At 45.9% G+C, this 22,789-nt stretch overlaps 3 protein-coding genes and 3 non-coding genes across 8 annotated transcripts in view; 3 read left to right on the top strand and 3 right to left on the bottom strand.

Moving 5' to 3' along the window:
* stas (Transmembrane protein stas) overlaps positions 1-7,648 on the bottom strand; it is a 79,951-nt gene extending 72,303 nt beyond the window's left edge. Inside the window, exon 1 of the mRNA XM_055074391.2 lies at positions 7,114-7,648. The gene's annotated coding sequence lies outside the window, so the exon portion shown is untranslated. The remainder of the gene's footprint in view (positions 1-7,113) is intronic.
* Positions 1-11,551, top strand: part of LOC126537438 (acyl-CoA synthetase short-chain family member 3, mitochondrial) — a 53,365-nt gene extending 41,814 nt beyond the window's left edge. For both annotated transcript variants that reach the window (XM_055074385.2, XM_055074384.2), the window contains exons 15-16: positions 9,159-9,334; positions 11,391-11,551. In XM_055074385.2, the coding sequence (XP_054930360.1) occupies positions 9,159-9,334; positions 11,391-11,486 (272 nt within the window). In that variant the 3' untranslated portion in view covers positions 11,487-11,551. The remainder of the gene's footprint in view (positions 1-9,158; positions 9,335-11,390) is intronic.
* TRNAS-GCU (transfer RNA serine (anticodon GCU)) lies at positions 271-352 on the top strand. Its single transcript has one exon. It is a non-coding gene; the product is annotated as a tRNA-Ser (tRNA).
* On the top strand, positions 5,467-5,548 carry TRNAS-GCU (transfer RNA serine (anticodon GCU)). Its single transcript has one exon. It is a non-coding gene; the product is annotated as a tRNA-Ser (tRNA).
* On the bottom strand, positions 8,361-8,442 carry TRNAS-GCU (transfer RNA serine (anticodon GCU)). Its single transcript has one exon. It is a non-coding gene; the product is annotated as a tRNA-Ser (tRNA).
* A 541-nt stretch (positions 11,552-12,092) lies between the features above and the next one.
* Positions 12,093-22,789, bottom strand: part of cass (apoptosis inhibitor cassowary) — a 41,694-nt gene continuing 30,997 nt past the window's right edge. Inside the window, exons 9-11 of one of the 2 annotated variants that reach the window (XM_055074386.2) lie at positions 18,392-18,435; positions 17,555-17,697; positions 12,093-13,515 (exon numbers count right to left, since the gene is read on the bottom strand). In XM_055074386.2, the coding sequence (XP_054930361.1) occupies positions 13,430-13,515; positions 17,555-17,697; positions 18,392-18,435 (273 nt within the window). In that variant the 3' untranslated portion in view covers positions 12,093-13,429. Of the gene's footprint in view, positions 13,516-17,546; positions 17,698-18,391; positions 18,436-22,789 lie in introns of both variants that reach the window. The other variant, XM_055074387.2, reaches the window with a different exon arrangement.

Genomic DNA, 22,789 nt, shown 5'->3' with positions numbered 1-22,789 from the left:
TTGTGAATCCATGCAATGGTATGTGGAAGTGCAGAAGTTGCAACAGCCTGTTCCTGAGTGGCTGTCGAGGTTTGAACCCCTTACAGCACTAAAGGAATTTTAATCCGACAACGTCGTGCCACAGTAGCGGACGGCAACGAATGTAAATATTACTGTTCTTTTTTCTGTTTGTGTATTCATTCGTATTTGCTTCTTTGGTCTTTGTTTATATAATTTAGGAATTTGTGTTGTGATATGTCGAGAACTGGCAATAAAGAAAAAAAAAAAAAAAACGAGGTGGCCGAGTGGTTAAGGCGTTGGACTGCTAATCCAGTGGGCTCTGCCCGCGTGGGTTCGAATCCCATCCTCGTCGTAAATCTCCAAATTCCTCTTCTTTTCTTGCGGCATTGGTATCATTGGTCCCCGACGATTACTCCCCCACACACACACTTTTACTTTTTTTATTCACTGCGGCCTCCCTTCGTGCCAGGCCTGGCAAGACGCCATTGTACGTCTGACGAGGTGGCCGAGTCTTCCTCTTCAGCCACCGAGGTGAGCGGACGCGGAATGTCGGGCTCTTCGCGAGCGGCTTCAGCGACCCTTTTGGGCCGCGGTATCAGGTCAACTGAAAAACCAGGTCAGGACTACCAAATGATTTTACCAACGCTGCCAACAGGTGCGTCCGTTCTGCATACGGTGTTTTTACATGGTGACGTTAAGGCGAGGCCTTACAGAGTGGAACATTTTCGAGACGCTCTTACACGGCTGTCTCTCATGCCGGAAGTGGTTGCACTGGGTGCTTATCAAATGAACCATCTGTGGGCGGTGACTTTCAAGGACGAAGAAGGGAAAAAGAGGATTATCGCTGCAGACGCGTTTGATGTCAAGGACCACCGCTGTGTGGTCGTCGACCCGTGTGACAGAGGCGTCCGTATCAAGCTCTACTGGCTCCTTCATGGTGTACCTGACGACGACGTTCGCACTGCCTTGTCGCCTTTTGGCAAGGTGACTGAGATCACCAGGGACAGGTGGCGGGTACAAGGATGCGTTGACAAAGGGTCAACCACCCGTACTGTCACTATTAAGCTGAAAGCAGGCGTCACCGCTGAAGACTTGCCCCACCAGCTGCGAGTGGCGGAAGATGTTGCGCTCGTGCACGTCCCTGGCAGAGCTCCCCTCTGCCTCCGATGCCGTGGCATCGGGCACATACGACGCGAGTGCCGGGTGCCACGCTGTGGGCTTTGTCGTCGTTTCGGCCACGACGAGACCCAGTGCGTCCGAACCTATGCCACAGTGACAGGCCCGGCATTGAAGGAAGATGTCACAGATCACTTGATGGACGTGGTCGACGCAGTGGAAGCCGCAGGCGAAGGGAAAGAGACCCAGTCCTCGGCGTTAACGCCCCTGAAGAAGGCAACGACTGTTAATGAAGACGAGTCATCGGACGGCTGGAAAGACCCATGGTATGACACGGTGGAACCAACTAACTCAACAGAGGTCGAGGTAAAAGAGGCCAAAGATACGTGCACATCAACAGAAGTGACGACCGGCGAACAGCATGACACTGATGACACCGTGATGGCAACGTCAAGTAGTGCACCTGCTAAGAGGCTTCACGAAGAGGCGGATGAGCAAGAGGAAAAGGATCAAGAGACTGCGAATGATGAGCCTCCTCCGAAAGCTACCCCGGGACGCCGACCGGCGTTCAAGCCCAAGCCCGGCGTTCCAGCCAAACGCCGTTCTACAACCCAGACGCCTCCGCGTTAGCGCAGGCGTTCCTGGGTTAGAAAAATTGTTGTTAGGGTCTGGGGACTGGGGTTTGTGGGCAGGATGTGCGTCGGCCGTCGTCATTCGGCTATGAAGTCCAGAAAACCATGGTCCGCCTCCGTAGACCGTCGAGTCATCGCAGCAGCTGTGAGACGGACGATGTGTGGTAATTGGTTTAGTTTCTCCTCCCGTTAAATGGTAGCTAATTTTTCGACTGGTCTTTGTGTCGCGACGTTGAACGTGCGTGGACTTAGCGGGCGTAGAAGGCAATGCCAAGTTAACCGTATTCTTATTGAAAATATTGACTTATTGGCCATTCAAGAAACAAAAATTGCAACTGATGAATGCACGGAGCAAATGGTTAACGTTTTCCGCCCTAGATATACCGTAAGTGTATGTCATGCGGCGGGTAGGTCTGGGGGCTGCCTTATTCTTTTGCGTAGCAGTATTGCTGTAGTTGAAGCCGTCACCTCATCCCAGGATGGTAGAATGGTCCTCTGCGATTTTACTTTTTCAGAGATGCCTTGGAGGGCTATATGTGTTTATGCTCCGAACGTAGCACGGGAGCGGGAAGTATTTTTTGGTGATATTCAGCAGTACTTGAATTGTGAAAGACATGTCATATTACTGGGTGATTTTAATTGTGTTTGCTTTCCAGAAGATAAATCTAAGTTGACTAGTGTTTGTGATAAAAGTGCGTTGCTTTTAAGTTCGATTGTAAGGCAACAAGAGCTTGAAGACATTGGTTATGTGTTGTCAAGCGGAAATCGTACCATGTATACGCACTATCAAGGTCAATGTCATGGCAGGCTAGACAGAATTTATGCTCCGTTAACCCTTGTACCGTTATTTTCAAGTTATCAAGTGCTACATGTTAGTTTTAGCGATCATTGCCTCGTTATGTCAACCATAGGAAAGAAACAAAAACCATCGAAATTCAGCTGGGACTTATGGAAGCTAAATGATAAGCTTTTGCAAGACGACGTTTTTCAAAAAGCAGTTCAAGAAAAGCTCGAAAATTTGCTCAGCATAACTACGTCAGCGTTCTTCATTGCAGAATGGGAACTCTTCAAAAGAGACGTTAAATTAACCGCGATTGAAAGAGCATGCGTAGTCTATCACAAAGAAAAAGAGCGTGAGAAGGAATTACACCTTAGGCTAAAATACATGCTCACCGCAGAAAGCTCTTCGCCTGGCTTATTTTCGAAAGAAATCAAAGAAGCTAAGTCGGAACTTGAAGTCATGGATGAAGAAAAGTACAGGGGTGCGATATTAAGGGCAAGGGCGGAGAGCTTATGGATGGGGGAGACGCCTACCAAGCGAGCAATAAGTGACGAGAAGAAACACGCTGTTTCCAAAGAAATAACAGAAATAACTTATCAAGGGGAAGTCACTAGTGATGTTGGAATGATTGAACACGCTTTTGAGTCTTATTATGAAAGTTTGATGGGGAAAAATACATGTGATATCGAAAGGTATAGAACTGACTTCTTGCCATTAATGCCAACATTGTCAGACGAGGTCTGTGAAGCGCTTGACAGACCAATAAGCCTTTCAGAAGTTGAGGATGCGATTGACGAACTTAGTCCCGGCAAGTCACCGGGGCCTGATGGTCTGGGAGGAGCTTTCTATAAGTGCTTTAAAAGTGAAATAGCTGTAGCATTACATCGCGTGATAAGGGAGATGTACGAGAATAAGGAAGCACCTCCTTCTTTTCGGACGTCGCACGTTATTTTAATTCCTAAAGCAAAAGATCCTGCGCGACTTGTGGCGGTTGAAGCCTACAGACCCATAAGCTTGACGAATACGGACTACAAAGTTTACACTAAAGTACTGGTGCGACGATTGCAGACCGTTATAAAAGAACTTATGGGCCCCCATCAGACATGCGGAATCAAAGGCAGATCGATCTTTTCGAATATACATACTGCAAGGACCATACTGGAATGCTGCGATGAAAGAGAGGACAAAGTCGCTATGATACAAATTGACCTTGAAAAGGCTTTTGACAGAGTCGTCCATGATGTCATATTTTTGCTCTTAGAACATGTTAAAGCCGGTGCAGTGATAACAGATGGAGTAAGAATGGTGTACAAAGATTGCACTGCAAAGTTAGTAATTAATAGGAAATTAGGCGCCAGTATAAAAGTGGAGTCATCAGTAAAACAAGGATGCTGTTTGTCACCTCTTTTATTTGCCTTGTATTTGGAGCCTTTCTGTTTGAAAATAATTAAAAGCCAATCTATTCGTGGGTTTATCTACGCAGGAATTGAGACTAGAGTTCTGGCTTATGCAGATGACGTGGCAATTTTTTGCCGTGATACAGAAAGCGTGAATAACACTATGAAAGAGGTTGTTTCTTTTTGCGCCGCAACTGGAAGTGTTGTCAGCTGGACTAAGTGCCTAGGCTTATGGCACGGCAGCTGGACACAGGTACCCGAGTATTTTTGCAATATGAACTGGAGCGTTACCCCTGGAAAATATCTTGGGGTGCCATTACAACATTATCGTGACAGTGCCGCGTATTGGATCGAAGAAGTAAAAAGAGTTAAAGATGAGACAGAAAAGTGGGGCGGGCATAATTTTTCGATGTTTTCAAGAGCTAGTGTTTGCAATTTGTTTTTAGTTGCAAAGGTGTATTATGTACTACAAGTGTTATGCATGGCAAAGATTTCGGTGCAGAAACTTCACAGAGTGTTTGCAGTATATATATGGGGATCCACTTGGGAGAGAACTAGCCGATGTAACTTGTTTCATTCGGTGAAGAATGGAGGACTAGGATTAACACATTTGTTTTTGAAACAGATTGTTAGTAGGTTCTTTTTCTTAAGGGACCAAAGTGATATATTTCTGCGTACTGTTATTCAAGTGAGATTGAGTTCTTCTTTGCCTGAGTGGGTTGTCTCATCAACAAATGAACGTACTCGAACACCAACTGGCTTTCTGAGGGAAGTTGTTATGTCCTTTTCTTTATTGAAAGCGCACTTTTCGAATGAATTTTTGACTTCAGTGACGCGTAAGAAACTTTATAGTGATCTGGTTGATGTTTTCTTGCCGCAACCTGTTTACCGTATGATGTATAACTTAGGACCTGAACGCAATGTGCTGAAACGCGTTAGGAAAATGCCGGTTAGATCTTCAGCGAAAACCTTCTTTTTTCAATTGCATTCGGGCACTCTCCTTGTGAAGCCATGGCTGCAAAGCAAGGGCTTCTTTGTTCCATGGTCTGTTAACTGCATCATATGTAGGAAACCTGAAACTATTGAGCACATCTTCTTGGATTGCCATGACTCAGTTTTCTTGTGGGATGTTCTCAAACGAACTCTGAAGAAAGACCTGCCGTTAAGTCCTTTCGGTATTCGTTTCTTACCGTGTGCAGACACAGGGGGAGTGCCGGCTGACTTGATAATGCTTTTGTGTATGAGCAGCGTGTGGAAAACGCGTATGGATGTCAGGAATGCCCGCGTAGATGAAAGGTCTGCGAGGGAACACCTAAATGAAAGTCTTAGGTACACGCGTGATGTCCTCAAGCACATGATTGAACCACCAGAGTGGTTTCTGGAGCTTGACACTTTGGTGTCTGTGATATCCTCTTTGAGTGCCTTTTAAATATGTACAGTCTGTCGAAGTGACGTAATATTATTTTTCTGCACCAAGTGACCTACTTTGTACGCGTTTGAGTTGTGTTGAAATCAAGGTAATAAAGAAAAAAAAAAAAAAGACGAGGTGGCCGAGTGGTTAAGGCGTTGGACTGCTAATCCAATGGGCTCTGCCCGCGTGGGTTCGAATCCCATCCTCGTCGTAGAATTACTTTTCTTTTTTTTCGGCACTGGTATCTTTTTCACCACGATATGCATTTCTGGATAATTTGGGTACATAAAGCTGCTAAATCAAGGAACTTGTTAAGATTGAAAACTAGGCATTTTGGTATAGCGTACTAGATGCTGGATAGCGCAACATTTCGACGGCACACTCAGCACTCCATTGTGTGTTTCTCTTCTGTGTGTTCCGTCAAAATGATGCGCAATCCAATACCTAAATGAAGAAACTGCTTTCCGACCGGAAACACGCGGGAACGAAGCGCCCGTGGTAATGAGGCTCGTGTATGGCGGCAAATTTGAAATCGAGTTTGACCATTATTGTTACAAAGGTGGCATGCAATTGAAAGAATCGAAGCACGGGGCTTCGATTCTTTCAACAGCTTGTTGGAGGTGTGGTGCCAAATTTGAATTCGAGTTGCATGTGCCAGTTGCCCTTTCTGATAGAAAAGTGTCACGAGTATGGCGGTGAATTTGAATTCAAGTTTTATGTGCCGATTGCCCTTTATGCTAAGCGTGCAGGTGGAAAAATCAAAGCACGGGGCTGCCCCCTAGTACCCTTCTTCTGATGTATGCTGCGGCAGCTGTGATCTACGTAGCAGCTGTTTCGTAGCATAATTATGCAGGGTGTATCAGCGAACACTTTCAAAATTAAAAAAAAAATTACTTGGGGCAGATAGCACAATTCTAGTTCATGAGCTTTTCTACTCGAAGAGGTGGACATTGCTTGCACAAGAAATTGAAATGCATAAGCGAGCACAATTCTAGTTCATGAGCTTTTCTACTCGAAGAGGCGGACATTGCTTGCACAAGAAATTGAAATGCATAAGCGACTAATTAACAAAAATTCACCACTTAAGTTTTTAAGTAATTGGCTTACGGTACACATTGCAATTTACAAATTCATCCACTTAACAATAATCATATCTACTTGAATATAATTGTGTGGATGGCACCACTTACAAGATATGCGTCGTCAAACTTGCAGTAAAAATGCACTGCCGTTCCACGTACTCACTTAACAAAACGTCGTTTTGTGCATTGAAGCACAAAAGTAACTGGAACGGCATTTCCCCGCGAAATTCGGGAATCAATATCTCGAAATTGGTGTCATCCTGAGAATTCGTTCCAGGCGGATCCGCCTTGCGAACTGCACGGCTAGAATCTGTAAGTTGCCATATGCCTCAAGATAGCTAGTTAAAAACTTAACGAGCAATTTTTTGTTAATTAGTCGGTTATGCATTTCAATTTTTTTGCGCATGTCGCCTCTTCGGATAGACCAGCTCATGGACTAGAATTGCGCTATCTGCCACAGGACATTTCTTTTTTTTTTTTTTTTAAAGGTTCGCTGAAACAGCCGGTATATGTAATAGACTAATCGTTCACGACAGAGGCCACGTGCAAGGAACAGGAGCGGTATACGATCAGCTCGTTCACAATACGTATATAACATGTTTGTTTCGTTATAACCTCCAATCTACACTAAGCACATTGAAGTGACATCGTTTGTTTCGTAGCTAATCGGAACAATTTTCGACCTATAGCATACCAGAGGCCGGACAAACATTTCATATTTACGAGATTCTTTTCTTCGTCCTTGCCTAGCGAAGCCCAACGCAAGCTTCACACACAGCATACGCCAACTTTCTTTTTTCTTTTTTAGCTCGGTCTTCATATGTTGGTTTCTCCAGTGACAGGTGTTCTGGGTTGCAGCTGCTTCGGATTCATCTCTGGCTGCGTCCTCTTATACAGTGTTGTTTTAACAGCTGTTTTTTTTTTTTGAAGTTCACCAAAGTAATGTCTGCAAAAGAAAAAAAAAAGAAACACTAGACCGAAAAAGAGGAAGCAGAAGCGGGGGGACTCGTATGGTAGCAGACAGCTCTTGACGTCCACATATTTCCCCGTTCGAGGATCGACGGACGCGCATGGCCAGATGCCGGAAACAGTGACAACAAAAGAATGGGCCCGCGTCTCGCTCGCCAAGCTTTTGTTGCACTCTACTTTTTAGTTGTGCATGCATGCAGGCGCTGTCCGCGAGATATATTCAGAATATTCCATGTCTGTGGCTCGAGAATAGCGTTGTTGCAAGAAACAAACAAAGGCAACACTTTTACCATTGCTTCATGCTTATTTCTTTAACCGAAGTTTATTAAGAATAAACCGTTTTCGCAAAGACAAAACACACAGGCAGCAGAGGCTGTCAAGAAGTCGCTATATCTCTAGGGATATCTGCGGGTGGCCAACGTGGCTTTCCGCACATAGGTCATCGCGCTCAAACTGGTCATTTTAATCAAATTTTGCGGAAACAAGCCGCCATTCGGCACCTTTAGGTCGCGTTTGCTTGGTCAACAGCTACATAAACCGAGGGATAGTATCAAACAGCGGCCATGGCGCGTTCTAGCTAGCCGCCTACATTGAGTGATGGACTCTCTGTTCCCCAGCAGGTACCTAGGAGCGATCCCCGACAGGATCCCTATGTACGCTCCCTAGAACTACCATGGCTGAGTTGTTTGTGCCAGCCCAGCTAGGATTCGGACACTTGTTACTGCTACCCGGTATTGATACGTAATAAGGGTAACGGTGGTTCGATCGTCATGGCGTGTACGGCCCTGTGAAATTTAATTAGGGAGCTTCTGCATTGGAATCTTGCATAGATCAACATTCAACGGTGAAGCCTACATGCATATACATTAACGACACGCTTACAAAGTGATTACGGTTCCACAGCTATTCGCCTGTGTTCGAACGGACACAGAAACTTGGCAAAAAATATAAAAAATTAGAGAGACAAACGTTCGACGAGGATGGGATTCGAACCCACGCGGGCAGAGCCCATTGGATTAGCAGTCCAACGCCTTAACCACTCGGCCACCTCGTCACACGAACACTGGAAGCTTTATGAATAAGATTCTGCGTGACGTCAGCTGCCGGTACAACTGTCCTAAACCTACAGATTTCGTATATATTGCTCTGGATCCGCCAGTCAGCCATATATCTTTGAACTTGAGTATAGTGCACGGATTGGAACCACGGATTTAGTTTTTCCTCCACGGCGTGAGCCTTGAGAAACTCCTCTATGAGGCCATGGGGCATTACGTTTTGGGCAAGGTGGACTCTTCCCGGAGTAAACCAGCGGACGTTATCTTCCATTTTGTATTAGTAGCACGTCAGGAAAGTTCGCTGTTCGGCTAGTTCGACGAAAACGGGGGAAGAAATAACACAAAAAGCAGGAATTAAAGTAAAGAAAGAAAGGCTGTTTTCATCCTGACACGATGTTCATATGTCAGATTCAGCTTCGGCAGATAGGAGGCCACCCTTGCCCAAAACGACACGCGTTGTTAAAAAAAAAAAAAAGTGTTTTAACGCTTTTCCAACGGTAGTATGATGTAATCAATTTCGAAGCCGATTATTCCGGAGACGTTAAATTACAACTCACGTGCTTAACTCCAATATGCTCAATTTGTTCATCACTAGCCACTCGTGCTGAGCAAAATGTACGCATGCGCGATGCATAACGCCGTTAACGCCAGCATTTTCGGCGCGACACCGCGAGCGCCATTGACAAGTGCGTGCCGATTTGACCCTGTGCTGCAGACAAGTCGAAGGCGCTGGAGCAGGTCCGCCGAGAGATCATCGAACTGGTGCGCAGCGACGTGGGACCCGTGGCCGCCTTCAGCCTCTGCAACCGAGTGCCGGCGCTGCCCAAGACGCGCTCGGGCAAGATACCCAGGAAGACCATCTCGGACCTGGCCCGCGGGAAGAGCGTCAAGGTGTGCAGAGACTGCACTATGTCGTGTCATTCTGTTCCGCACAAATGTTTGTCATACTATCTTCGTACGAAGCAGACACCCGCAAGTCGACAGAAGGCCTACGGGCTTTGAGCAGTGACCTAAAGTGCGAAGGCGAGGAGCCAACTGAAGTTTGTCCCATCGAAACGTAATTGCTTTCGCTTCCTGGCGTTACGTCACTGCCCAAAATGCGCAAGCCTTCCATTTTCAGGTGGAGTGACGTCTAGTCTTGTGGGGCCAGTTGCTCACCTTCTGGTGCCAGTATTGCTTTGTAATAGACACGATACCGCCGTCATACTTGATGCAATGTAGTGAATTTGGCTGCGACCTCTCCGAAGCTTTTCTTTTTTCGTGATCAAAGGTTGCGTGGCAACCTCAGTATAAAGAACACGGACATATATTGTCGGATATGGTCAATACAAAATTTGATTTTTTCCCGTCGATATACTGTACGCTTATAAGAAACATCGGATATAACGAATGTATTTTCGTATCGGATAAGAGTTTGTTGTAACGAGGGTCAAGTGCCAACAGCGACACAATCAAGCAACTCCTGCTCGTGCGTGCCCGCTCATGTTGTCTAGCATCTACAATTGGAGCTTCGCGCGAGGCTAGGCGGTTTACCCTGAGAAATACTACCTTCAGCTTCCGCCGAGACATCTTCACGCGAGAAGGGGGTGCATTTTAGTGACACATCTTTAGCTTACAAAGCCCTTGATATCACGTACGTTCCGATAAGATGGAAAATTAACAAGCCCGTTTAGCTTTGTTTTTCTTTTTGATACAAGTGTGCCCCCGCGGCAATGCCCTGTTTGTGGCGCTGCAGGTACTCGTGTAAATAAAATAAAGCCAGGAATGGCCCATCCTCTACAACTTGATATGAACGGCTTTCTTATGCAAAATGTAAACCAGGAGGCAAATTTTTTTGGTAGTTTTGGTCGGAAAGTGAACCAGTAGACTTGTGCATAAGTTTTAAAAGCATTTCAAGTATAATAGGACCTCGTCCATACGTATTTGAAGCGAGAGCGAAGGAAACGCGAGAAAACCATACTAACCGGGGTAGTTGGAGGAGTATGGGAGAGGCCTTTGCCCTGCAGTGGGCGTAATCAGGCTGATGATGATGATGATGAACCGGGAGAAACGTACAACCCGAAGTAACTAGAACATTTGATAGACGCAAACTGTAGTCGACAGCTACGTAACGCGAAACGCTGCGCGAGTCGTTGCGGCCCGAGACGCGTTTTGCTGTCCCACTGCGGAGTGTTTTACGACGGCGACGGGAAAACGAAACGAAATCGAGTTCGTAAGCGACGCCGGAACGAAAACGTGACGCTCGCATCGCGCCGCCTGCAGCAGGGTATGGCGGCGCGTTTGGATTATCGCCTACTAAAAGCGTGCAGTACGCTTCTAACGGCACTACGCCCCACGCGCTGTAAAACAGATATGTGAAGATGCTTATCGCAATAGGGTTGCTGGCAATAGTTGTGAATGCGGTGTGAGGCGAGCCGGGAGATATGCCGTTACCGGAATAAGAAACTGAGCGCGCGCCGGCTTCGGGTATTGCGGTGAAGCTGCTGCAGTGAACTGTTCTCGATCGCGCGCGCCTTGCGCATTTTCGTGTTTACATGAAGTCTAGCGGCCGGAAAACGTATCATACGATCGCAGTTCGGCATGTACTGAGCATTGGTGCCGAAAGATCGTGTTTTCCGGGAACGTACGAACGGGTAAGAAATCTGCGCAATTCTATTGGGTCTTTATTTTTGCATTCCAGGGAAATCATACGCATCTGGATCGCATCGACGAAGGTCTACTGTACTTTACAAGTTGATAAGCATACTGTGCTACACTTGTCAGCTTGCACGTTGAAGCTTTTGCATTACTAAGTGCTAATGCCAAAATAGGCCTTTGCATCTTGATTTGCTTATAATGCTAGAACATGTGCTGTACATCGTGTTGCAAAAGTGGCTGAAATAAACGCAACACGTCCTACTTGCAGACCAGTTCAGGGTTCAAAATCAGGAATTTTTTTTTCTTGCAGATCCCAGTCACAATTGAGGACCCTTTGGTGTACAAGGCAATCAAGGCAGCACTTACTGAACTTGGATATGCAAAGGATGCACCCGATCCAAAATGAATAAAAAGTCTGCGTAGCTGAATGTAATAAAACCTTGCATTAAAATATAAAAATTTTGAAGCCTGCTCATTGCCCACTTGCATCTATGACATACTATGTATTCTATCAACAGACACAATAACCCCAAAAATTAAGAAAATTTTTATTGAGAGACATCTCAAAACCTTTGTGTAAATCCCAGTTGTAATTTTTTCTAAGCGCCCATCTTGCAGAATACTGCAAAGTGCATTCAATAGAAGGCTGTACTTTGGGCACACGCACATGCACAAATAATGCACAAAACCCAGCATTTTCCAAGCCAGGTTTGGACATCACCACACTGAATAGAAACCATTAACTCTTAAGGCATAGTCAATATACCTGAACAATATCAAGTAGAAATGACAATTTCTTCTAGCTACTAGATGGAAAAAGAGGTCAAAGTTGGAGGGGTTAGTGTTGGTTGTTTTTGTGCACGAGTGTGCGTGCCATAAAGCCACCGGCACTTTTTTGAGTCAGGAGATTAAAAAAAAAAACACACACATTACCACAGTACAATGCCACTTACACAATTTACACAAGCACACTGTTAATCTGGAGCTTAATTTTCAGCAAGGCCACACAGTGTTGGGCTTCATTAAAAACACTTTATTCAGATGTCGTACAAATTAAGCCAACGTTTTGAGCTCGGAAGCATCACATTTTGATGCAGACTGCTACACCAAGGAAGCTTTCCTTGTTCCCTAAGTCGGCAAACACCAGTGACCAGCCAATTGGTGTATTCTGCTTGGTTGTCCCCACAAGTGGGTCATGGCACCCCAGCCTCATACTTGCAAGCCCCACGCGGCAGGGAAGGCTGATCAATCACTCACCTGCTTCGCCTCTCCCCCGCTTTCGTCCCACTCACCCCTATCCCAACCTCACCATGACTACAATTTCACCAGACAGGATTTTTAACAAGGCACATGACGCTGTGCCGTGGATAAATGGCAAGCCAACTAGTGAAGCTGCACGAAAGCTGCATTGCGCAGCCTTGGCCACCAGAGTCTCTTTATTGTTTTTACATCCTTAAATGAATACAAGTGCAGGCACAAAGGAAAAAGGATGTACGCACAAGTATTAAAGTGGGCTTTTAAGCAATCACGCTGCACAAATTACTCTATTTACACTTGATCTCACATGATCAAAAAACACTCCCCGAGCAGCACAATGGTGTAACGAAAACTGTTGGTGCTGTCGCTGGTGGCACAACTGTGAAAACTGCACGTTAGTTTCTCTCTGAGACCACGAAGAGCAAGCCAGAAAAGTAGTCCTAAAAATAAGGAATACATACGAGCCCCGATGTGCCTGCACAATAATAAAATTAAAACATGCAGCACAGCTTTAATTAACACGATGTTCGCATGACGGCACACAACAGCTGTGCGAATTCTGAAACAGAGAACACCCGCTCTACGCTTACAAAAATTCTTTAGCTGCATGCAGTGATAGCTTTACGGCTCAGAGCAGCACATTCACACGGCTACGCTGCCTTTCTAAAGGCACCGCCGATACTCAACCCCACCACAGACCACCACCACCTCATTCACAGCCAGTGAGCAACCGCAACGGAAGGTCACCTACATATTGCAGCCAGCCGCATTGATCTGGCACGGGCCAACGCCACATGCGAAATTTAAAAAAAAAAAAAAGAGAGCCAGCTGTACAGATGTGGCGTTGGCTGGCTTCTGTCGTCTGGCCCTCCCTTCTTTTAACACCTGGACACCGGATTAGAGGTGAGAGGGGGGAGAGGCATCGCAAGGTAGGCAAGCGCACAGACACAATGAAAACATGGGTAGGGGAGATGCTGACAATGGAAGAAGACGTGGATGCCGACAGCGACGCATGTGAGCGTGCGACGCTGGTGAGTGAGAGAGGGGAGAAGGAGATGTGAGAGGATGTGTGGCCCCAGCACCTCGGCCTGCTCACGAGTATATCCGACCCCGCCAGCCTCTGCTGCTGCCCCGGAACCTGTTGAAGCCGCCCCGGCCACCGCCACGGTTTACAGGCACTGCAAGTTTTGAAAAAGTAACAGTGAGACGAAAGCATGCACTTTTGCTGCTGTCTCAACGGCTCGCATTGCATGTCATGCAGGATTATGATACGATACTTTTCTTGCCTGAGGTATCCCAAGGGTACCTACAGAAAGTCTGAAGGGCTGTACAGTTGCGATCATACTTAACCAGAGCATGATCCTTAACCAGAGCCTTGAGTTCCTTTTCATTTCTCCTGCGGAGGGTTCAGGAGATTTCTGTTCTGGGTGCCACGAATGTGCTAGTTTAATGCGTGTTCCTTCCAAAGCATTCTTTTTGTTCTTTTTCTTTGTCCTTACACTCCACATTTGTTAAAAGTAACTATAGATGTGCTTTATTGCTTGGGTCAAGTCTGACAACAACTGTACATTTCAAGCATCTCATCATGCATAAATGAAATGCAAGCAAACTAATGCTAGATTAGGTAGGTTGTGTTTCATTACCCAAAATGGTAGCAAAAGTACAGCCTGTGGCCAATGTTATCTTGCCAGATTGGGGAGCACTCGAATTACCAGCAAAAGTCCATGTCCGATGTCATGTGTGGCTTTAGTGTTCGCCTCCTTTAGCTACTCTATGGCCAGTGATATCATAAGAAAGCAGAAGCAAATACACCACAGTCCAAATTGAAGAGAATTTGCATAACCGCACCAGCCCTTCACTTTCACTCACTTTCGAGGAATCGTAATGGACGCAAACTTCTTTTAACCAGGGGCATGCGAATATCTAAATTTTCAAATATAAATAGAATACAGATACCTAGCTTCCGAATATCAAATAATGATATGCACATGCATGTATTAGCCAGTTGGGTTAATTTGTTGTGTTGGAACATTGCAATTCCATCGTCAATGTTCAAAAAAATAGACTAGTAAGCCGTTATACTTAAACATTGCGCATTTGGCTCATGTTAACTGGGAAAATTTAGTAATTCCCACTAGATGGCTTTGCCAACCTATGCCTTATTATACCGCACCAAATGCCCCTAAACTTGGGGGGATTTGACCTTGTGCCAGTCGTCCATCGCACTTGCTGTCAAGTAATAAGCTCAGAATTGAGAATATGCTGCAATATATATATATATATATATATATATATATATATATATATGTAAAGGAAGAGAGAGAGAGACAGAAAGTTAACCCTCGCTGTCTACAAACCCATGCCCCTTGGTATCGAGAGACTGGCTTTCCCGCAATGTTTCGACGTTTAGTGGCTAAGTGTGCTTTACAGGCGAAATTTTGCTAGCAGCACGAAATCACAAAATTCAGCAAAAAATCCCTTCAATAATCTTAGATTAGAAACAAATGCTAAGAACCATGTTTACTCCCGCACAGGAAGCAATATGTTCAATTTGATAAGAAAATTTGTATCCGAGCGAATATTCAGACATTTTCAAACATATATTTTTCGAATCGTATATGAATATTAAAAATATAATATTACAACTTTTTGATTAATCACGCACCCCTACTTTCAACATCTGCCTCTCTCATCAACAAAGTTTTGGAGCATAGAGGCACACAAAACAGGTGCAGTGTGGCTTTGTCCTTGAAACTTGCGCTGAATAAGAAGGTTGTCACTGAGTACAGTTATGTCATCTCCCTGACTGCAATGAGAGAAGAATGCTCAGGCACTGGTTGTAAGGTGATGCTGGTGGACACAGTGCAAGCGTCCTCAATGAGGCAAAACTTTTAGGTTCAGCACTGCATTTGTACACAGGCTAGCTGACCGAAGGACAGCATCAACAGTCCTGGGAATAGAACAAGTTCACTCCGAAAACCCTACGCATGACTACTGCTGCACTTTACCAGTGTGACATGGGTAAAAACGGCAGTATGACTTTGACAACATAACGACATTGCGATGGCAATTCTAAAGTGTTGGCGATGACATACTGACAGCAGAGTCACAGCAACGGCATGCTGGCATTGAGATGACGAGGACTATACGAGGATGATCGCGTCCTTATCAGAAAAATTCTTGCAATAAATTCCTTGGACATTTCAACCAAACATGGTTTTTAGAGACTAAGCAATAAGCAGCTGCCTAAGGTTCATGAGCCACTGAGAAAACATCCAATGCCGCAATGAAAAAGCAATATTATCATGCCTGCTGCACCTTTATGAGCAATGGCTAAAAAACAGGAAGGTGTACGCAATCACGGCTGCAGTAAAGCTGTGAATGCATTATTGATGCAAGCTTGGCTAAAACTAACGTGTACTGTGATCTATGATTTAAGAAAGGAAGGAAAGAAGGAAGAAAAAGAAGGGCAAAGCTTCTTGCACTTGGAGTTACAAAAGGTACTTCGATTTCGCTGCACTTCCTAACCAGATTCTTGAGAAGGCTGGAAGCTGTGCTACACGAGTTCATGTGCCAATTTAGCTCTACGCCTGTGTTCCTTGTGACCCTTGCAAATCTAGGAGAAAAATGTAGCAACAATCGAACTCTGTCATCTGCTACAGGTGCTTAATATGCCTTTTCTTCAAATGTGCATGTAGTAATAGGGTTGGTATATATTTTAAAGGGGCCCTGAACTACTTTTTATCGAATTGGAGAAAGGTATTTGAAGTGAAAATAGGCTATTTCAGAAATACTTTGCCGCAAAAGGTACTTCAATGGGTTCAGCAGAAGCGGAGTTATTGGCAATTAAACAAGGCCCCTGCTGTGCTCCCGTTCCTTATTCAATGCCTTAAACTGTGAAGGCTGCATGCCCACAATGCTCCGGCTTCTAAATGTCACCGTGGCGCACAGTTGAAATTTCATTTTGGATGTTAACGTAGATGCCACGACTTCTGCCTCTGGTGCCTACGACGCGCGAAACGTAAGCCAAACGCGGTTGTCCTCAGCGAGCAGCAGTGCGCTTAGCCAGTGGACTCGAGGGAGCATCTCACGGCGACCGCGGTATCTGTGCCACGTAGCCGACTGCTGCTTGATATTAGCTATCGGTCAATAGCAGACATCTAAGGGAATGACGAAACAGTGCATCTAAAAAAGATTGCGGACAGGGCATCTGTTGCGTACGACAGCAAAACTTGGCTGAGATGTTCACAGTAGCGTATGCTGCCCGCGAACTACGTTATTTCACAAAGCCCAAGGGGTGGTTCAGCGCCCCTTTAATGCAGTAATCACAACCATGGTAGTACACTACATGACGGCCGTGGATGCTATTTTTTCACTAGAAAATTGGTTTCAAAAGAATACCTGATTAAACAAAAGCTTCTTACAAGCTTTTACCAACATGTACTGACAAGCATTCATGCATCGAACTTGTATTAGTACCTTGCCTCCCTTTGCCAGCAAGCGCCACTGCTGTAACCAAAGCAAGAGAGTTTGTGCCCACCATATCCCCGGGGAACAAGTATGGATACTCATTCACGAATACTGTTGTAGGCTATGTACTTGCTCACACTCGAGTTACACTTGCCGGCCCTCACTCGCATTCCTACTGAACAGCACTAACTCGTGCTCACACTAGTTGTTTCCACTCACACTTACCAACAACAGCTCACGCTCATATTACTTGTGTCAACAGCCACTCACCGGCACTCACTCACATGCAAACTCATCGACTGTCACTCACATTCACACTTGCGTCTGCTCGAAATCACCGTCACTGACTTTCGTTTGTACTTGCGTTAATTGGCACTCAGTCCCATTCGTCTCTCGCTGACACCCCATTTCATGCCCATCAAACCAGTGTGGCCACAGTGCAAGCCGGTCTACTTGTGAGTCGGTCTGATCGTCAGCGAGTATGCAGACCTGTGCCGTGCACATACTGTGAATCAAATAGTGATGCCCTACGTCTGCAAGCAGGAGTTTGCACAACACCTGCACTTTCAAAGTAGTCAGTGCAGGAGAACCGCAAACATGCGCTGAACTGGCCTAGCATGAAGTCAAGTGAGGGACAAAAGTGCTGCACTCCCACAACTGGTGCAGAAAGTGTGGCCAAATCAAAGAGACCTAGGTGACAGTGCCCACCCCCCTATTGTGGCTGCACGGAACAAGAGACCTGCTCACTCTGGAAACCCTGAACTTTGGTGCTGTACTTCCCGCCAGGAGGACTGTAGAGCTCACGCTCGTTCTTGGACGTGGGAAGTGTCCTCTTTGTGCCTTTGTTCGTATCCTCGGGGAAACTGATGCGCCGCTTCTCTCCTTTTGCCCTGAGCAGTGAAAAAGACACGTGGCAGGTGTATCAGCTAGAGGCCCCAGCAGCACAGCTAAGCTCTAAAAAACACTTCACACCCTTTCGGGCGCATCTTTGCCCCACAACGATAATCGTCACCTGTCCTGCTTGCGTTTTCTTGAAAAACTCTGCGTTCGCTACTTTCCTGTCAAGAATGCTATGTCATGCTGATAATGCGTATGCTGTTTGTGACCTGAATAAAAGAAATAGGAAAGACATGCAAGACAGATGATGATTATTAAGGGACAAAAATGTGCTCCCAAAGCATGTGGACTGTTTTTAATTAAATGTGCACCCAACAACCGCCCCTGCATGCATCCTTCCATTAGTGCGAGGCGCCAACACAGCTGACAGACTACTTGGAACATTGTGATCGAACAGGAAGTGGCCTTCTGTTGTGCAGACGGCCAAGCTAGTGTGGCTCATGTGTGTCTGGCATGCAGTAAACACAATTCCTCACTACACGCCTTCTGCAAACACCCAGGCTGTGCAGGCACATAGCCTGATCCTCAGTGATGATACATAGAAGCAAAACAAAGAATGCAAGCAATAAAAACAATAAGTCCTTGCTGAAAAATTTTCATGATATAAGGCCATTAAATAAAACAATCATCAAATGGAAAACCTCGGAGATACATGCAAGGCTATAAATGTAAAGAAATACTGCTTACCCTGCTGTCGGAAGCGTCTGAGCGCTGTCAGAAACTGTCTTCTCCTACAATACAAACAAATAAATAAGCTGTTTAAGTAAATTTATGTTACAAATTCATGTTACTTAAACTGTGCAAGTGCTCTTGTGCACTTCCTTTTCATTCCAGTCCATCATCAAATGTAGCGATGTTCAACAGTGAGTTAACAGAGCTGTACTTTCGGCTGGAAATGCTAAAGGTGTAGATTTCATTAGTGCAAGACACGGGTCAAGAAGGTAAACTTTTGAAGTGTATGCTAGATTTGAATGAAATTCAAAGTGTCACTAATTGGAGGCTGTTATGAGCTCTAGCTTGCACCCAGCTGTTCATCCTTTTCAGCAATCGGTACGAGCGCCCGCTAGTGGTGCCACTAGAGAGCCTTCAGAAAGTACAGTAAAACCTCATTAATTCAAATTTGGTTAATTCGAAGGTTTTCTGCGGTCCTGTATTTTCCAATACCGCATAATTCGAACCGGCGGCCTAGGCCAACTCGGTTAATTCGAAGATTTGAGTGCTATGCGGCCATTCCCGATCCCCATTTCACTGCAAACCAGACGAAACGACGGCCGTTCAGAGCCACCAGGCCACGCCAAATAGCAATCGCGATTATTTATAGACAAAGCACCGGACTCGTAGTACTGCTAGCACAAAAATCTGTCCACGGTATGCCCTGCGCACTGCCAAAACACGCGCCTGGAGAGGAGAAGATGTGCTTCGCTGCCATGCAGTGGGCATACCAGTTTTTGTCACATGCTCTTGTCCCCCACTCCGCACGCTCCTCGTAGTCGCAGCGTCAGCACGTGTTCCATGCCGCTGCCACTGGCTGCCGTTCGCCCATTCTCTCTCTGCGCCTGCGACGCCGGTCTGCACCGTTTCTTTGAGTACGGTGGTTAGGGGTGTTGCAGCTAGCATGGTGTTTTTTTTTTTTCTGAACTGTGCAGAAGTGTCAGTGAGCGAACATGCCAAAGTATAAGACTTTAATGCTGCAGCAGAAGTTCTGCTTGATCCAAGAAGCGGGTAAGAACACGCATTCCAAGACCGAGTTGGCTGAAAGGTGCAGCATGCCCCTCTCGACGTTGTCCACAATATTGAAGAACAAGTCGAAGGTACTGGAGGCCTACAGCAAGACATATTCTTAGAAGCAGTCGCGGGTACGGGCTCCCACGTACCAAGATGTGGAATCAGCTTTACTTTGCTGGCTGTAGAAAGCAAACGCAGCCCATCTTCCTGTCAATGAAACGATACTGCGGGAGAAGGCCAACGACATGGCTCTACAACATGGGCACGGAGAGTTCAAGTGTAGCAATGGATGGCTCAGCCGTTTTAAAGAACACGATAATTTGACCTTCGTAGCTGTCCGTGGCGAGAGCGGCAGCGCAAACGAGAGCGTCGTCGACGACTGGAAGAAGCACACGTTGGCTCCGTTGCTTAGCGAGTACGGTGCAGATGATGTGTACAACCTTGACGAGGCAGCCCTTTTTTACAAGATGCAGCCCACAAAAATGTTCGCAGCGAAGGACACCGCGGTCAAGGGTCAAAAACAGGGCAAGGAATGAATTACCGTTTTGTTCGGCGTGAAAATGTGTAGTAAACACAAGCTGCCGCTACTCGTAGTTGGAAAGAATGGGAAGCCTCGCTGCTTTAAAAATGCACGGCTGCCACCAAAGGATGAGCTTATCTACCGGCACAAGAAAGCCTGGGTCACGGGCGCAATATATTAATATTACATTCGGCAGCTTGACCGTAAGTTCGCGGCCACAGGCAGGAATGTACTCTTCGTTGTTGATAATTGCCTGGCGCATGGTGACATCCCACACCTGAAAGCTATCAGGATGGTATTTCTTTCTCCGAACACCATGTTGATCTCGCAACCAATGGATCAAGACGTCATTTAACACACGAGGAAGATTTACCACCACCACCTGCTCAAGTGCATGCTCCTTTGCTACGACAACGGCAAGGAGTACTTCATCGACCTCCTCGGGGCCATATGTCTCATTGTGTATGCATGGAAGCAAGTGGAACCCACTTTGATCATGCGGTGTTTTGAACACGGTGGCTTCTCAAAGGAAAGCACCGCCGACGCTGATGCTGACTATTCATGTGCACTTGATGAAGAAGGAGCCGAATATTGCAACCGCATCAATGCACCCTGCGCAGAGGATAACGAATCCGGTGCAGTCCGCTTCGCCGAGTATCTGAACTTTGAAAATGATCAACAAACGTGCTACTCAGACTTGGAGAGTGAAGCTACTGCTGATGTGACCATGTGCGATGACCGCGGCGACGACGCTAATGAGCCCTCCTGAGCACCAGCTCTCGGGGAAGTTATCGGATCGCTGAACGTTATCCACAGTTTTGTTGAGTGTCACGGTGGAAATTCTCAAATGCTGCACGTAGTTGGCCAACTGGAAAACATGACCCTTGGAGCCTCGAACTACAGGATGTGGCAAACCAGCATCTCTGATTACCTTAAGTAATCCAATGATCGCCGAATAAAGGCAACGCATTCCTGCAGCGAAATTTTTTGCCTGGGGTGCATTTTTTTGTGTGTTCGGTTCATTCGAAAACCCGCTTAATTCGATAAAATTTTTGCAGTTCTGATGACTTCGAATTAACGAGGTTTTACTGTATCTAACTGTGGAACATTAATTATTAGAGATGTTATGGCTTGCATGAGCCTTAACCCTTTGAGGGTCAATGACGTAAATATACAACGCCATGAACGAATTCCAAAATGGTCGATGCCGTATATTTACAGCGCCGTCTGTATAATTAAGAAGCGCGCCAATTTCCCAACTTCTTCTTTTCTGTCATGTGCTGCCACTATGTGGGAATACAGGGAATTTTTTTCGCGCGCCTCACCATCTCACTTTTCGTTGCATGGTTCGTTTTAGCACTAGTTTGTTCCCGCGCGTCTATATGCTACCACTCGTGCATTGGCACACGCGCGGTCTGGCGGTGGCTTGGGTTTTGTTCCGCGGGTGGTTTCGGCTTCTTGCGCTTGCGAAACTGATGCCTATCTTGTTACTAATCGCTCAAAGGGCGACCGCTTGTTTCTCGCTCGTTTAGTGCTCACAGGGGTGCGCATAGGAAGGATGCCGCCGTGCATGCGTTTCCGTTGCTTTCTTTTTTTTGAGACATGCGAGGCCTATTTGCCTCTGGTTGGCGATAAGATGAAGATTAGCGGAAATTTGTCACACGTTCAGTTTTTTTGACGGCACACAACCATACAGTTTTCTTGAGTGCGCGCACCTACGCAGTTTGATTACGCTATGGATGTACATATTAGTGTAAAAGCAGGAACATTTGGGTCTTGCGAAACATCCTAGTGTGCGCATTTTCAAAGCCTTGAAGTATAACAATAGATACAATTTTCAATTCTTATAAATCTATTTCCTTTTTTTATTGTTGTTATTCAAAAATGAAGAGTACATATATACCAATGCAAAATATTTTTTTCTCACTTTACGGTCACCCTAGAAAAATTACGGTACATTTTTTTCGATATAACTCCCTAAGAAGAATTGGAATCGGTAACAAAAAAATCAACCCTGGGCTGTCGCATCTGGCGAAAAAAATCTACCTTCAAATGGTTTTTTTAAAAAGGACTGTACTTGTTTAGCAAAGCTTTCTTTCTAAACAGGCTCTTCATCAGGCTTGCAAAGGAAGGCTGTTTGCGAGGATGTGGCCTCGGCAAAGCGAGCTATGTGAAGTGTGGCGGAATGGGAGTCGGACGGTGTGCATGGGTAATCCCAATATCTTTTTATGAAAAGCCTTTTCTTTTCATAAAATTTGATAGCCAGCACCTGCTTGTTTCGAAGTCACTCCGCATTAGCCCTTTCTGTAGGGCTAGCTGCATCGGCTGTACTTTGAGCAGATCAGTCGTGACAGGCTGCTGTGCCGATCGCTGCTCTTGCACGTATTCCGTGAGCAGCTCTTCTATTTCGGCGAAGCGGCCCTGCTTCGGCCCACTGAAACCCTTCCTTGCTGCTTTGCTGGCAAAAATATTCTCCTTCTGTTTGCGCCAGTCCCGCACGCAAGTTTCGGGAACTCCGAACGCCCGTGATGCGGCCTGATTTCCGTCCGTCTCCGCGCACATGATAAGTTTCCTTTTAAATGCGCCATCATGGTGGACTCGGCATGTCTTCGCAGTCAGTGCTCCCATGCTGATTGAATAAACGCGGAAAACGGGAAGACAGGCGGTAGACTACCGTATTTACACGATTGTAAGTCGACCACGTTTTTAAAATTTGGTAGTCTGAAGTTGGGGGGTCGACTTACAATCGAAACCAAAACATAGCCCTGCCAAAAAAGCGAGACCAACAGGAGCTACAACGTAGTTATAATTTTATGTTTGCTCTATGGCCCTACCCATAT

The sequence above is a fragment of the Dermacentor andersoni genome, chromosome 4 (assembly GCF_023375885.2).
Source record: "Dermacentor andersoni chromosome 4, qqDerAnde1_hic_scaffold, whole genome shotgun sequence".
Taxonomy (NCBI): domain Eukaryota; kingdom Metazoa; phylum Arthropoda; class Arachnida; order Ixodida; family Ixodidae; genus Dermacentor; species Dermacentor andersoni.
Note: the sequence above shows the minus strand (reverse complement) of the source record. Positions and strands in the feature narration are given on the sequence as shown.